Below are 14772 nucleotides of genomic sequence, written 5' to 3'. Positions count from 1 at the left end.
CATTCTTTAGAGCTTTTTCCGTTCCTATCTCAAAATCATTATGCTTTACAAACTATTGCCAAGTTCATGGATGAACATAAAAGCGTAGATTCCAGTTAAGCTGGACACAGACGTCTCTGGATCACTAAGAATTTTTCACTAAGACAGCTCTGGCATTTGCATGATGAATTACATCACTAACCATGACTAATTAATCCCAGGAAGGAATTTATTTACCCAGTGGACTAAAAGGACCACGGTACCCATGCTAAGCTATTGTTAACAACACCTCGTAGGAACACGTACGTTAAATGGGTCTAGTGAATTTACAACCACCAGCTCCAAGAAAGCCCTATAAACAAGCATAAAAACCCAGGGGAAATATCTGCAGGTCTAAAATGAAATTTGTCAGTTTCCTCTTTGATACCAGCTTCTGTATTTCAGTGTAGCCAGTCAAGTGTTTTGAAAGGAAAATAACTAGTCACTGTAACTGGCTCCTTCTATGGAACAATTTTGCTTTCACTTTGGACTTAATAGAGTAATGGAGTCCAGACAGGAGAAAGTACACAGAAGTCGATATTACTCTTTAAAAAAGACAAAAGCAAGATCAAATAAAAGAAAAAGCACACGTATGAAAACAGGGTTAGTCACCCAAAGGTAACCTATCACTCAAGAGAAACAATAACCTCCAGTCAAAGGCAGAATAAGATGAAAAAAACAAATCTACAATACTACCATTAGGAATACAGCAGAAGCGTCTTACTTCTCTGACCAAATAATGTCAAACATGAGGCGTCTGCAACTTTCAAGCTCTTTGACCCTGGGCAAGTCACTTAACATGTCTGGGCCTGTTTCTTTCCTTGTCAAACAGACAAGGTAAGAGAACCTGCCTCACCAGGTTATCGTGAGGATTGGAAGAGTGTGTGAATGTGCTTTGTAAAATATAAAGTGCCCTCAATGTGTGGGCTGACACGTTATTAGGAACAAAATAAATCATTTGTGAGTCACAACATTGTTAGCCCAAATCCCCTAAAGCCTCCCCCAGTGGAAAATTCCTGCGGATATTTATGAACTGATATTTTAGACCTTTTCTCTATATTCTTATGGTGCCTGGTACACTAAGAGCTTAGATAAAGCTAAATAATGAGCAGCAGCAAGATGCAGGATCTGAAGAGGTCATGGAGGGTAGTTACCTGCCTTAAGAAACAACTGCAACTAGACTATCTCACACAAAGAAATGTCAGTTCAAAAATCTACAGGAGAGGACAATCAATAGTTACATTGACCCTATTTAGTCCATTTAGTCATTGAACAAATAGTTATGACACACCTACAACTTAGCAGGCATAGCTGTAAGTGGCTAGAGACACAGCTGTGAACATAAACTAATCCCTCCCTCATGAAGCTCACACCCTGGTCTAGTGGGGGAAGCAGGCATACAACACGTGGAGGCCGGGAGAGTGAGGGAGCAGCTATGGAAAAATGAAGGCAGGGTAGGGAGGAGGGAAACTCTTTTACCCAAGAAGGCCAGGAATGGTTTCTCAGATCAAGAGGCCATTTGAACAGAGCTTTCTAGAAAGCCGGAGGAGGGGGGAGGAGCGCGGCTGGCACTACCTGGGTAAACTGATCCCAGAGACAACAGAAGACGCACAGGCCCTGAAATAGGACATGTTTGGCCTGTTCAAGGAACAAGGAATGGTCAAGAAGTCAATGTGGCTTTAGAGAAGGGAGGAAGGATGACAATGATAGGAGACGAGGTCAGAGAGGAAGCTGGGAGCCAGATCAGGACAGCTTTAGGGGCTTTTACTCTAAAAGTGTTCTCTGAAGTCACTTGGGAGTTAGCACCAAAGAAAAGAATGACAGCTTTCAACCAACAGTTAATGGTGAATAATGAATAACAATATTTACTTTCAAGTTTCATTTCAATTCTATCCCAGTTCTTTCCAAAAAAGATCTGAGATGGTTTGTATATACAAGAATGTGGACAATACAAATGAGAAAGAGGAACTAGCTAAAGACATGCAGGACAACAATGCCATATAAACGTAAAACACAGGTACGCAGGTCATATGGACAAATGTAGCATGTATGAAATGAGCCCCCAATTTAACTTTGGTGTTCCTAGTAGCCGATGCAAAAAGAGAACCCTAGCCAATTATATATAATTCCCATTATCAAAAAGACACATTCCAGTTGCTCTAAGCAAGCAAACTTTAAATTAGTACTAAATTCTAAAAAAAAAAAAATCTTTCACTTAAAACAAGAAGACATGGACTTCCCTGGTGGCGCAGCAGTTAAGAATCCACCTGCCAATGCAAGGGACACAGGTTCGAGCCCTGGTCCGGGAAGATCCCACATGCCACGGAGCAACTAAGCCCATGCGCCACAACTACTGAGCCTGAGCTCTAGAGCCTGAGAGCCACAACTACTGAAGCCCTCTTGCCACAACTACTGAAGCCTGTGCGCCTAGAACCCGTGCTCTGCAACAATAGAAGCCACTGCAATGAGAAGCCCGCGCACCGCAATGAAGAGGAGCCCCCACATGCAGCAACTGGAGAAAGCCTGCGCGTAGCAATGAAGACCCAACGCAGCCAAAAATAAATAAAAATTTTTTTAAAATAAAGTAAAAATAAAAGAAGACATTATACAATATAGTGACCAATGTCCTCAACAACCTTCTAAAAACAAAGTAATAAATTTTACATGGCCATTTCTTATAAGTTCCTTCAAGAACGTAACATTAAAACACAACTCGGACCTAAGAGATTTTCAAAGACTCTGAATATAGTCCAAAGTATTAAGCTTTCCAATGATTTTAATCTAAGAATAGAATTTAGGGAATTTAAAGGACTAAATGGATCTAATCATGTTTCATTAACTTCCTCCTCTGAGCAAGCCTTTTGATAGTTCAAGCTGACCAGACAGCAATTCTCTGAAGAGAGTCCACAGTACAAGTATTCGGTATTGGAGGGCTAACAGAGGACTGTTAAACATTGTAAGACAGAAAAGCATGTAGTAAGACTGACAACCAACTGTGAAAAATTAGCCTGACCAGGGCTCTTGCCTGAGCCTCAAGATTGCCAGACTGTCACTGTGGAAGCATTTTAGGGTATTTTAACAAATAAGAGTGCCCAGAGTACCATATGTTATGGACTGAATTGTGACACACACGCCACCTACCACCACCAAATCCATATGTTGAAGCCCTAATCTCTAACGTGACTGTATTTGGAGGCAGGGCCTAGAAGGGAGGTAATAAAGATTAAGTGAGGTCATACAGGCAGGGCGTTAATGCGATGGAACTGGTGTCCTAAAAAGAGGAAGAGACACAAGAGAGCCCTCTCCCTCCCCACACACTCAGAGGAAGGGCCATCTGAGGACACACAAGAAGGTGGCCATCTACCAGCCAAGAAGAGAGGCCTCACCAGACACCAACCCTGATGGTACAATACCGTGATCTTAGACTTCTAGCCTCCAAAACTGTGAGAAATTTTGTTGTTTAAGTCACCCAGTCTATGGTATTTTGTTATGGCAGCCTGTGCAGACTAATACACCACCCTATAAAACACAGGAGGTGTTATTCTGGTTGGGTAAAATCTCAAGGCAGATGTTATCAGTAATCCCCCGCTTAACCACAGCAACACAGATTCTTCCCCAAGAAGAGTTAGCTGCCTGATAGAGTCTCAGATAACTAATTAACCTGCTATAAGAAATATTTAACATAATACACCTGAATTTTGGTGACACCTGCAGAATAATCAGCATTAAGTCAGGCTTCCTGAAAACAGTTAATACGCTTAATTGTCTTCTAAGGGCATTCCTTGTTGACATCCAGTGACCTCTCCTCCAGGAATAATGAAGATTAAACAATTAATGGAAATCACTTCAAGCAACTCAGAAAAACTAATTACAAGTAAGGCTCACATATCCAGAAATCACTTACCAGGAAGCTACAGCTCTATAGATCAAAATCTACAGTAAGAATCAAAGCTCCTCAGTGATCCCCATTCTGGGAAGTACTCAAAGTGGGCCCCTTAGCAGATAAACTAGATGTCACTGAGCCCCTGTACTTTTTACTCATCAAGCACCTGAATCCCTCAATCAGTACCACCTTCTCTCTTTTTAGGACAATTCTTATTAATTTTTTAAATTGCATAATGGAAAAAGCAGAAGACAAGGAGTCATCTTTACAACATATTCTAACATATTATCATAAGGCCCAAACTGAGTATTTTTAAACTCTCAACAAATATTCAAGGGTTAACTAATTTCTGAACCTCACCCCAAGTTGGACGAAAATGAACAATTAACTTACTGATCTTTCTAGAACATAGTATTCCTTTTTGTTATTGATCCCAACACAAGAAAAAAAGAGTCTAGAGCTGACATGATTCTTGAAAACGTGAATTCTATTTTCTTTTCCAAACTGCTTTTAACTAGAAGATATTAGGTTACACTATTAGATCCACTTAGCCGTTATTTCAGTGTGAGTCAGATTTTCTTGTCTTCTAAAATATGTAACAGCCATCCTAAGAAATGCCTGACAGTAACAATATACCTATTATGTCAGGAGGGACACTAAATACAGTTCTGAGTAGTGTGAAAGTACAAACTGAAAAGGAGGAAAAGAGTTTATACTAAGACTATGAACCCTAACCAAACAAGCTGAGAAGTGGTCTTCAAAGCCTATTAAACGAAGCAGACCCCTTTGTATAAGAAGAATAGTCTACGAAGGCTTCCAATGAACTATAAAAACTCATAATTCTGAGTTTAAAAAAAAAAAAATTACACATTAAATATATGAGATGTGTATCACTATATAATCACATAAGATATGGCTTCACTCAAAGCATAACCAAATCTACATTACGCTTTTAAATCAGATTTTATTATACTCAATTAGACACTGTAATTGCTTGTTTCTTAATTATGTCTTATTAGATCCCACAAAATACAAGATAATCCCATCCCAATTGATAGCGAATCCCATCCCAATTGATAGCGATTCACAATGACAAGTCCCTCTGAAAAAGTTTTCTGACGCATAAAAACAACATCCCCTAATTCACTACAGAGATTCACTTAATATCAAGTGACAGTAAACAATTTCTGCTTTAAAGTCAATTGAAAAATTCACCGGCATCTTGCTTCAGACAGCACTTAGGGCCAATTACTACACCTGACACATGCAGTTTTTCTATATTTCAATTAACTCGGTTATATAAAACACTTGTGGGGACTGGAAGTATAAATCTTGTAGCCAACAGAGAAGGCCATTACCAAAATTAAGTAAAATCACCTCTACCAAAAGCATACAACAGTCTAGGGTTGACAAAGTCAACTTAAAATCTCCCCCACCCTTACTGAACCAAACTCTACCTCTCTTTCACTCCCACTTTAAACCCCATGTCCTTAAAGCATTGTTTTCAGTCATCTCATTTTTCACCTCCAGTGGAATGTTTGTTACTACAACGCATTACAGCATTCGATCATTTTAAATGTGTATGCTATTTCCTAATGAGCAGTTTCAAGTGAGTTCCTCAGAAAGTGTTTTATAAGATATTAATAGATATTATGTGGTAATAGGCTATTTTGGAAATTCTGGGTTACTCAAATTGAAGGTTTCCTAACAACAGTCATTTTCAGGAGACTTTAATATGTTAATGTACAAGGTACCTCTGGGGGGGCGGGCGGGTGTCTGGGTAAGGGCGGGGTGGATAGAACAGGAATATATTATGCAGCATTTCTGCAATTTATTAACCTACAGAACCTTGTCATTCCCACCACCTTCCCTCTCCCCAGAATATACATATATTATAAACATACATACACATGTGCATTTTTATGGAAATTTTCAAACACAAAAATTAAGAGACTCATTGAATAAACCCAGCTTCAACAATTATCAACACATTCCCATCTTGTTTCATCTATACTCTCACTGACTCCAACCTTCTTCCTTATTATTTTGAAGCAAATCCCAGAAGTGATATCGTTTTTACTGGTATGTATTTCAGTATTTATCTGTTAAGAATAGTACTTTTTTAAAAAGAAAAATAGCCATACCATTATCTCAGCTAAAAACAAGCTAACAATGCTACTTGGTTCCTTGTATTTTCCCAAATTATGTCCTAAGGGCTACTCAAACTAACATTTATTTGACTCACCTGAGACTCTTGTTAAAAAGCAGATTCAGGTTAGGTGGTTCAGGTGGTGCCTAAGAGTCTGCATTTCTAACAAGCTCTCAAGTGACATTTTGAGTATAAAATAATGTCTCCCGTAATATTCAGCACAATGATACGGCACCAAGTTTCCAACAGAAAAAACCTGAATTACATGCCACGGTATTTTTTGCAAAGGCTTTATAAAAACTTTTAAAAGAATAAATGAAAGTTAGAAAAGGTTCTAAGGATCTTGAAATACTTATTTTTCTTACAATGTCAAATGATACACGAGAATTTTCCCTTATAACTTCCCGTTAAATGGTGAGTCCCTGTGTTTTTCAAGGTGAAAACCACAAAGGACTGGCTACCATAAAGACCAAGGTCATAACTCATTTCATAGCTTGAAAGCAGTTAACAAAAACGTAAGGCGCAGCAGAGTATAAGACAATAGGGAGCAGAGCCCACCACTGCAAACTGAAAAAGGCCAGCACAGGTTGAAAGCATCCCAATGCAAAGAAAAACAAAACAACAACCAACAGAAAGAGTCTAAGTACTATGTCACCCAGAGAAAACCCATTTACCAACCACACTAGACCTCAATAAACAATACCATCACAGGCATTACATAAACAAAAAGAACTATATTTTTTAAAATAAGTACATAAACGGATGCAAACTAGTTCCAAGGCATTTCTACGAGTTCTGGAGGAAAAGTTGCTGAAACAGTACTATACGAAATGAACTGTTTAATTAAATACTCTGTAAAATACTGCAAAATCAGAAAGACCATCAGCGCTGAGATACCTAGTTCACCTTCGCGCCACAACTTCATTTAGCACATCTGATTACCTTATTCTTCCTCTCTGAGCATATGCAACCCAAAATTTGACCCATGACGATTAATCTTCTGAGATATTTTTTAAAATATGAAGCACTGATAGACTTCTACTCCTGGAACCGATGAAATAACAGAAAACAGATTTACCCTCCCATCTGAAACAACAAACAGAACAGGTTTCAAAACCTTGGACTTTCTGAAAGCTGTTCGAATTTGCAGAGCAGAGTCCCGGAGAGGAGAGAGCTACCCAAAGCACCCTGGAGATCTGTGGAAGAGCTCCCGCGAGTCTTCCCCTGAGCATGCGCGAGTCTTCCCCTGAGCATGCGTGGTAGAAAACTACTCAAGGCCACAAAAAGAACCACCTGAAAGCGCTGCGAGACACAGCCCGAGTGAAAAGTCTCATCACTCACAGAGCACTGGGTGGGGTACTCAGAAGGATTTTGCCATAGTGCTGAGACAAAATGGCCCTAAACTAATGTTGCTCTGCTCCCAATTAGCAAAATTTAAAACAGGACCTTAAAGGGCCACACTGTTTCCAAGTAACTTAACCACATCCCAGAACAGTGCTCAAGAATATTTATAGGAAATCAAAGATATCCAATATCAGTACCCAACCAGGTAAAATTCACAAAATCTAGCATCCAAAAAGTGGCAAGGCACACGGGGGTTGGGGGGGGGGTAATTAATCAACCGAAACTAACCCCAAAATGACCGACAGATGATAAAATTAGCAAAGAAGAACATTTAAAGTTACAACACCTGTATTCCGTATGTTCAAGAAGCTATGGGAAAGACTGAAGATATTTTTTTAAAATACCCAAATCAAACTTCTTAGAGAGCAAAACCACAATCTAATAAAAATTACATTACATGGAATTAACAGCAGATTAGGAATTGCAGAAAAGATTAGTGAACTTTAACACACAGCAATAGAAACTATACCAAAAAAAAAAAACCCACCAAGAAAAAAAAAAAATCAAAAAAATAAAAGGGGGCGTGGGGAGAACATCAGCATTCAGTGAGCTGTGGGACAACTTGAAGTGTCTTAAACTACTTAAAGGTAAATCTGACAAACAATACGTGGACTTACACATTGAAATCTACAAAAAAATTGCTGAGAGGAGTTAAGTGGAGAGAGATACCCTGTTCATGGATCCGAAAACTCATATTGTTAAGACGTCCATTCTCCCATATTAATCAGGACATTCAATGCAATCCCAACCAAAATCCCAGTGGGTTTTATTCTAGAAATTGATTAGCTAATTCTAAAATTGATATGGAAATGCAAAGGACCTAGAATGGCCACAAATACTTTGAAAAAGTAGAACAGAGTTGGAAAGCTTACACTATCTGTCTCCAATACTTATAAAAGCAGTAATCAAGACTGTGTAGAATAGTCATTAAGATAAACAGATGAATGGAACACACTAGAGAGTCAAGAAATATTGATAGCTCCACACTGGCCACCTGATTTTTGACAAAGTTGCCAAAGAAATCCAGTGAAAAAAGAAGTCTTTTAAACAAATGGTGTTGGAACCACAGGATATCCTTACAAAAAAACTGAACTGGAAAAAAATTGACAGGGATGCTGGAAGTGTTCTCTATCTTGACACGGGTAATGGTTACACAGGCAAAAATTCATTAAGCCATATACTTAATATGTGTGCACTTTACTATATGTATGTATACCTTAAAAACGGAGACATTAAGCTATCGTGTTAAGTTTAGCACACAGAGTAAGATCCCATATTTATCTTTTAAAATATTTCTATCTATCTATCCAGCATCTCATACAGAGAGATAGAGACACACAGAGAGAGATCTAAAATTAGGTTCACCTAATATCAATGATGGTAACTTACGGAGGATAAAGTTTGGAAAAATATTTTTTATTTTCATCTTCACATTTTTCTGCATTTCCATTGTTTGAATACTTTATAATGAGTATGTACTATTTTTATAATAATGCAATGATTTTTAAAAGCTGAAAGCAAAGTTATTAACGATGGTTAATTCTGGGTGAATATGAGTAACTTATATTTCCTTCTCTGTAATTTTCTACCACTTTAAAAATATTCATACAAAGATATAATATTTATACTATTTTGTTATGCTAAAAAAAGTGTTAACTTTGTTATAATTACAACCGTTAAGCCCTGTAGGTACCTGGACAGGATCCACACAAAAACCTTAAAAACAAAAACAGTATTTTGGGAAACAGGATTTTTGGACAATGTTTCTCTTTGATGACTTTTTTTTAACAAGTCTGTGTGATATGATTTTTATAAAGGAAAATGGGAAATGTTACAATGACAAGTGTGCATAGAAAGAGAACAAAAAGCATAGAACATTGGTGAAGATCTCACACATATCCAACAATGGAGAAAAGATAATCTTTTCAACAAATGGTGTGAGAACAACTGGACAGTCACCGAAAAAAAAATCAATCTAGACAGAGATCTTACAGCCTTCACAAAAATTAATTCAAAATGAGTATGAGACCTAAATATCAAACACCTAGAAGTTAGCATAGGAGAAAATTGAGATGACCTTGGGTACAGCAATGACTTTTTAGCTACACCAAAGACATCATCCATGAAAGAAACAAGTGATAAGCTAGATTTTACTAAGATTAAAAACTTCTGCTCTGGACAAGACAAATTCTCTGCCTAGAGAATAAGAAGAAAAGCCACAGACCAGGAAAAAATATTTTCAAATCACATATATCCACATACATGCAACAGCACTGTCTAAATGACAGTGGGGCAAACACTTCCCTCTTAATCATGCAGTAGAGGAGAGTTAACAGAGACAATCATCCAAAATACTCCGTTTCTGGCAAGAGCATGGGAAAACAGGTACTCTAATACACCGCTTGTGGGGATGTCAATTACCGTCTTTCTGGAGGACATTTTGGCTCTGTCAAAACGCAAAATGCACATATACTCTAAATCAGCTATTCTCTTGCCACTGCCATGGACTTACACCATGGATATACTGCCCAATGTACAAGAATGCTCATTGCAACATATTTTTAACAGAAGAAAAAATAAAACCAAAAGTATGTGCTAAAAAGTGGGGGGGTAGGGGCCACCAATTAAATAGACTATGGTGTATCCACGTGACAGAATACTACCTAGCCACTAAAAACAATGAATAAGATAAACGTGTGCTGCTAGAAAAGATCTCCAAGATAAAGAAAAACAAATGAACAAAGGTTCAAAAGTGCACATAGTATGATCCCATTTGTTTAAAGCACATAGAATACATAATTTTTATGAATATTCCTTAAGTGCATATAAAATCATAAACAATATTAGATATTAATACATTAAAGAATATACATTATTTTGTTTAAAGATTATACATTCACACATACTTAAATACAGTCTTCTATTTCCCTCAGGACACTTAAAAGGGGTATGTTTCAGGAGGGAGATGAACAGGGGGAAAAGTCTACTTTTTATTTTGTACCTCTTGAAATATCTGAATTTTCTAAATATGTAACTAATTGTAGAAAATTATGCATATAATTTTAGAAAATCACATATATAATTTTTTAATGGCAACAAGGGTTATGTAGGCAAAGAGACCATGGGCCCTTCGGTTTGCTTGTTTATAGTCTTTTTATCTTTAATAAATGTTTTACATTTTATGTCTGTTCATATTTTACATGTTTCATATACACACATAAGCATACATATATTTAAATCTAGCTTCTTTAGCTGAGTCTCAAATTATCAAAGAATTACCATCTTAAGTCAGCTATACAAGGTTTCTTAGTTACAAAGAGAACATTCTGACAACTGGCATCAAACATTCTAGTCAACATAGCAAGGATATTTCTGATGGAAAATTATATCCTGGTTGCTATCTGGCAAACTTACTCAAATCAACTTTCTAACCAGAGAAGCTGGGGCTCCTGGAAAGGAGGAAATGAACATTTGGGTGCCTTCTCTGTGCCAAACTGTGAGGCACTTTTACATACTCTTATTTAATTTTTCCAAAACCCAGAGCACATTGTATGATTATCCCATTTTACAAATGACAAACTAAGACACAGGGCTTTTTAAGTAATGAGTCCAAGGTCACTTTACATGGATAATACAGTTAAGTCTCTACTACCTATACCGAACCTCCCACTGAAGACTCTGACAACATTTATCTATAAGAAATGGCTTGGAAAAAACCTGATCATATCACCCCAAATTAAAACTATATACCTCAAAGCCTTTAAGAAATTTCAATGCTAAAAATTACACGAGGTTAGAAACTTAGACATGGGTTCCCAAGGTATTAATTCTGTGCGTTTAGCCAGAAAAATGGGAATTCTTTTGCCCCTTACGTCCATATACGCTTCCAGATGCCCCAGGGCTTCCAAAAAGTCTATACGTGTTTAGTTTCCAGATATACCAGCAGTAATTTTCAAACAGTACTGCATCACTAGTGTCAAGACTCCCCAGAGTACAAAGAGAGCTGGAAACCCTAAAAACCATTATGAGACAGGCTCAGATGAAGAGAGGAGTTAGTGCTGTAAAAACAACACTAATCCCCTAACGACTCCAAGGACTCTGCTCCGAACCGTGACCACACTCCCTTCCTGCCACAGTCTGTGGCACGGACCTCAAAGCTGTTTGTTCAAAGTTCTGATCAAAACGTGGACTCCTTCAACAAAGTTTACTTTGAATTAAATACAGGGCTGACCAAAATACTCTGAGGAGGAAGGGGATTTAACAGGTGTCTACCATAAAGGATTTTCCAAGTTTTTGAAATTCCAACTTCTGTGAAGACATAAAAGTTGATGACAATGTGAGCCTTTAACTGCCTTCAAACCTCCTTGACATCTGTGAGCAGAGTCTGTCCACAAGAGCTACGCTCCGAGGTTTCAATGAGGTCTCCTCAAGTCACAGCCGAAGTTTGTCTTCCAAATTAAACCAGCTATTAAAGGCCAACTTATAAAGAGAAGAGAGTCAACATGTAATTGGGAAGTAAATCACCTAACAGTAAGTGGTAGACACATTTCCCAATTAAAGATCTGACAAGACCTCACAAAAATAAAATAGCATCTCCAAAATGCCATCTTGCTTGTTTCCTGTTTAGAAGGGCTGCCTGCCCCAACTTCACACCAAACAGAAGGTTGGGGCAGGGGGGGAATCAACAGAAAAGTAGGAAAATGCTGTGTGGGTACCTGTGTGTGTCCAAATAGTACATGAGCAGGTAATTAGGACTCTGTCCACCCAATTAGTTCCATTTTAAAGGGCCAGGGGCAAGACTTAAAACCAAAAGCTGTGGTTAGCAGCAGCCTCCAAAAGACTCAGTCCCAAACACCATGTGTCTCCTCATCAAAGCACCGCATCACGACAGAACAACCTCTTCTCCAAAACCCCAGAGTCCACCCTTTGAAACATCTGACCCTCCTGAAATATTTTTATTCAGCATTTTATAAATGGTTAAGAATTTCATTTATGAGTCTCAAGGCACTTAAATAACCCATCCACCAAATGTAACACTTCCATTACAATTACACTATACTTCTTCAAATCATTTTGACTTTTAAAGGGGACTATCACACTAACAAAATAGTCATCATTTAACTATTTGGTACCATGGCTGCAAATAGTGATGAGATTTGGTTACTCCCCATATATACTCCTACCCTGTCCTCAGGTCAAACCCTTATCCACCTATTGTCTTTTTTCCATTTAAAAGATGCTTGTAACAATAAATGCTGTTTATTGCTAATAGGAAGAGTATGAAAATATAGTGTTATGCTAATACATAATGTAGTATAGAAATGACAATTGTTACATATCAGAACGGATTTGAAGGAGAATTTTTAACATTCATTATTCAAAAAGGAAACACAACTGCTCGTTGATAGAAAAAGATAAAGCTAAACTAATCAAACTTTTCAAAGGACAATGGACTCTATCACTAACAAGTAATTTATTTTGTGACAAAATGACAGGTCCAAGGAAACACGGACGAGAACTGGCACGTACCAGATACATCTTCAGGGATGCTCAGATTTTATACACATGAGCCTAAAATGGTTTTCCTTTTTTAGGCTTGTTGCCAAAGCAACCAGGAAAGCTACAGTCTTTGAGAGAGAATTTGAAGTAGAGGTTAAGGATAAGAGGAGGTAATCAAAGTTTTATGTGAGAATTTAGATTCATGTATACAATGTTGCAAGAAGGGTAACACAAAGAATACAAATTGAACAGATAAAGCAGCAACTTCAGAGTCACAGAACAATTTACTAACAGGAGATACGCATCCTCCGTTCTTTTTATTTTCATTTTATTGAAATGGGGGGTTTGAAAGAGTTCTCCACCCTTATAATTTATTTCACTTAAAGAAAAAAGAGCCTCTAAAAGGTCGACCACTCCTACTCCCACCATATATAGTCTGGGAAAATGATATGCATAGAGGATAACGTGAAATTTGTTCTGTTTTTTAAAGACTAGATCGGGATAGGAAGGCAGAACAAAAATCAAACACGGATGTGTGCTTTCAAACCCACAGCCCTTCTACCAGCTCACTACAGGCTCTTGTATTTGAGGCTGTGGCCATTCACAGGTGGTTGGAGGTGTCCAATGTGTGAGAACAGTCTGCAACTCGTGACAGGAGTCTCCGGACTTCAGGGCCTGACACCCAGAAGCCCAGGGAACAAGATGCCTTCCACAGTGAGCGCTGCTGAAGGCAATCAATCAATAAATGTATGAATAAGTGAACACACCTGGCTTTCTCTACCAAGTCCCAAACAGTGTGCTTTTAGGGCCCCGGGACCCTATTGCAAAGCTCTGGCCCTAAATTAGGAAAACACTGCGAGGCCGGGCTCCTCCCTCTAGCCCAACCCCAGAGAAAAAGGCAGAACTGCGGGGGCCCTTGGGAGGGGCTGAGGGGAGGCAAGGAGGGAAGGGAGGGGTCAGCAGGGTGGAACCCAGCTAACCCTTCTCCCTTCCAAAGCGGAGGTCGAGCCGCTGCCCCCGTCCCCTGACCCTGCCTCCCTCACCTGATCACAGAGATGAGCAGCCCCGAGGGGTCTTTGCTTTTGCTGACTGTGCTTCTGTATTTCCCACCAGCTCCTTCTGCCGCCATCTTGGTACAAGGTGGAGAGCGGCTGAGCTAGAAGGAACAGAGGGTAAACTCTGTAATTGACCTCTGGAGAGTGCACCAATGGGAGAAGAGAAGTCCAGAGCCACGGAACTGGATAATCCAATCGCTGAAGGGAGGAGGCGGGACTGAGGCAGCAAGTTTCGAGGGCCGACGCGCGCTCTAAGCATTCTGGGTACTGTAGTTTTCTTCCGCGTTTCCTGGGCGCGCAGAAAAACTGATCTAGTTGCGACTTGGTGAAATCTCCTAATGTCTTCATTTATATTTATTCTGATCGTGGGTTTTTTCCCAGTTTCCTTGTTTTTAGAATTTTATTACTTTTGAATCAAATTTATCTGACATTGCCAAAGTGCGTATGTGGGGTGTGTATTTAAGTAGGGTCGGTGCTTAATGTCTATATACAAAGTTTTTACTTTAAACACAAGTGGTTAAGAAAAATCCAATAAAATGCGAAAATGAATAGACACAGAAATGCTTTTCTTTAGTATTCTCTAAAACTAAATGTTTATACATTCGTTTAATGCGTGAGTTCGATTATTTTGATATTTCCAGATAATCCTAAAAAACATGCAAGCAGGAACACACAAATGGATATTGATAAAGAAAAGACAGAAAAACCGAAAAGCAACACTGACCAGATTGCAGATTCCTTTTCTTCCCAAGCTAAATAAAATA

At 38.5% G+C, this 14772-nt stretch overlaps 1 protein-coding gene across 1 annotated transcript in view; it reads right to left on the bottom strand.

Moving 5' to 3' along the window:
* Positions 1 to 14091, bottom strand: part of EXOC4 (exocyst complex component 4) — an 813300-nt gene extending 799209 nt beyond the window's left edge. The window contains exon 1 of the mRNA XM_068549476.1: positions 13997 to 14091. Within this exon, the coding sequence (XP_068405577.1) occupies positions 13997 to 14082 (86 nt within the window). The 5' untranslated portion in view covers positions 14083 to 14091. The remainder of the gene's footprint in view (positions 1 to 13996) is intronic.
* Between the last annotated feature and the right edge of the window lie 681 nt (positions 14092 to 14772).

Source organism: Eschrichtius robustus, chromosome 8 (assembly GCF_028021215.1).
Source record: "Eschrichtius robustus isolate mEscRob2 chromosome 8, mEscRob2.pri, whole genome shotgun sequence".
Taxonomy (NCBI): Eukaryota; Metazoa; Chordata; class Mammalia; order Artiodactyla; family Eschrichtiidae; genus Eschrichtius; species Eschrichtius robustus.
The sequence above is the reverse complement of the archived record's forward strand: the minus strand, read 5'-3'. Positions and strand labels throughout refer to the sequence as shown.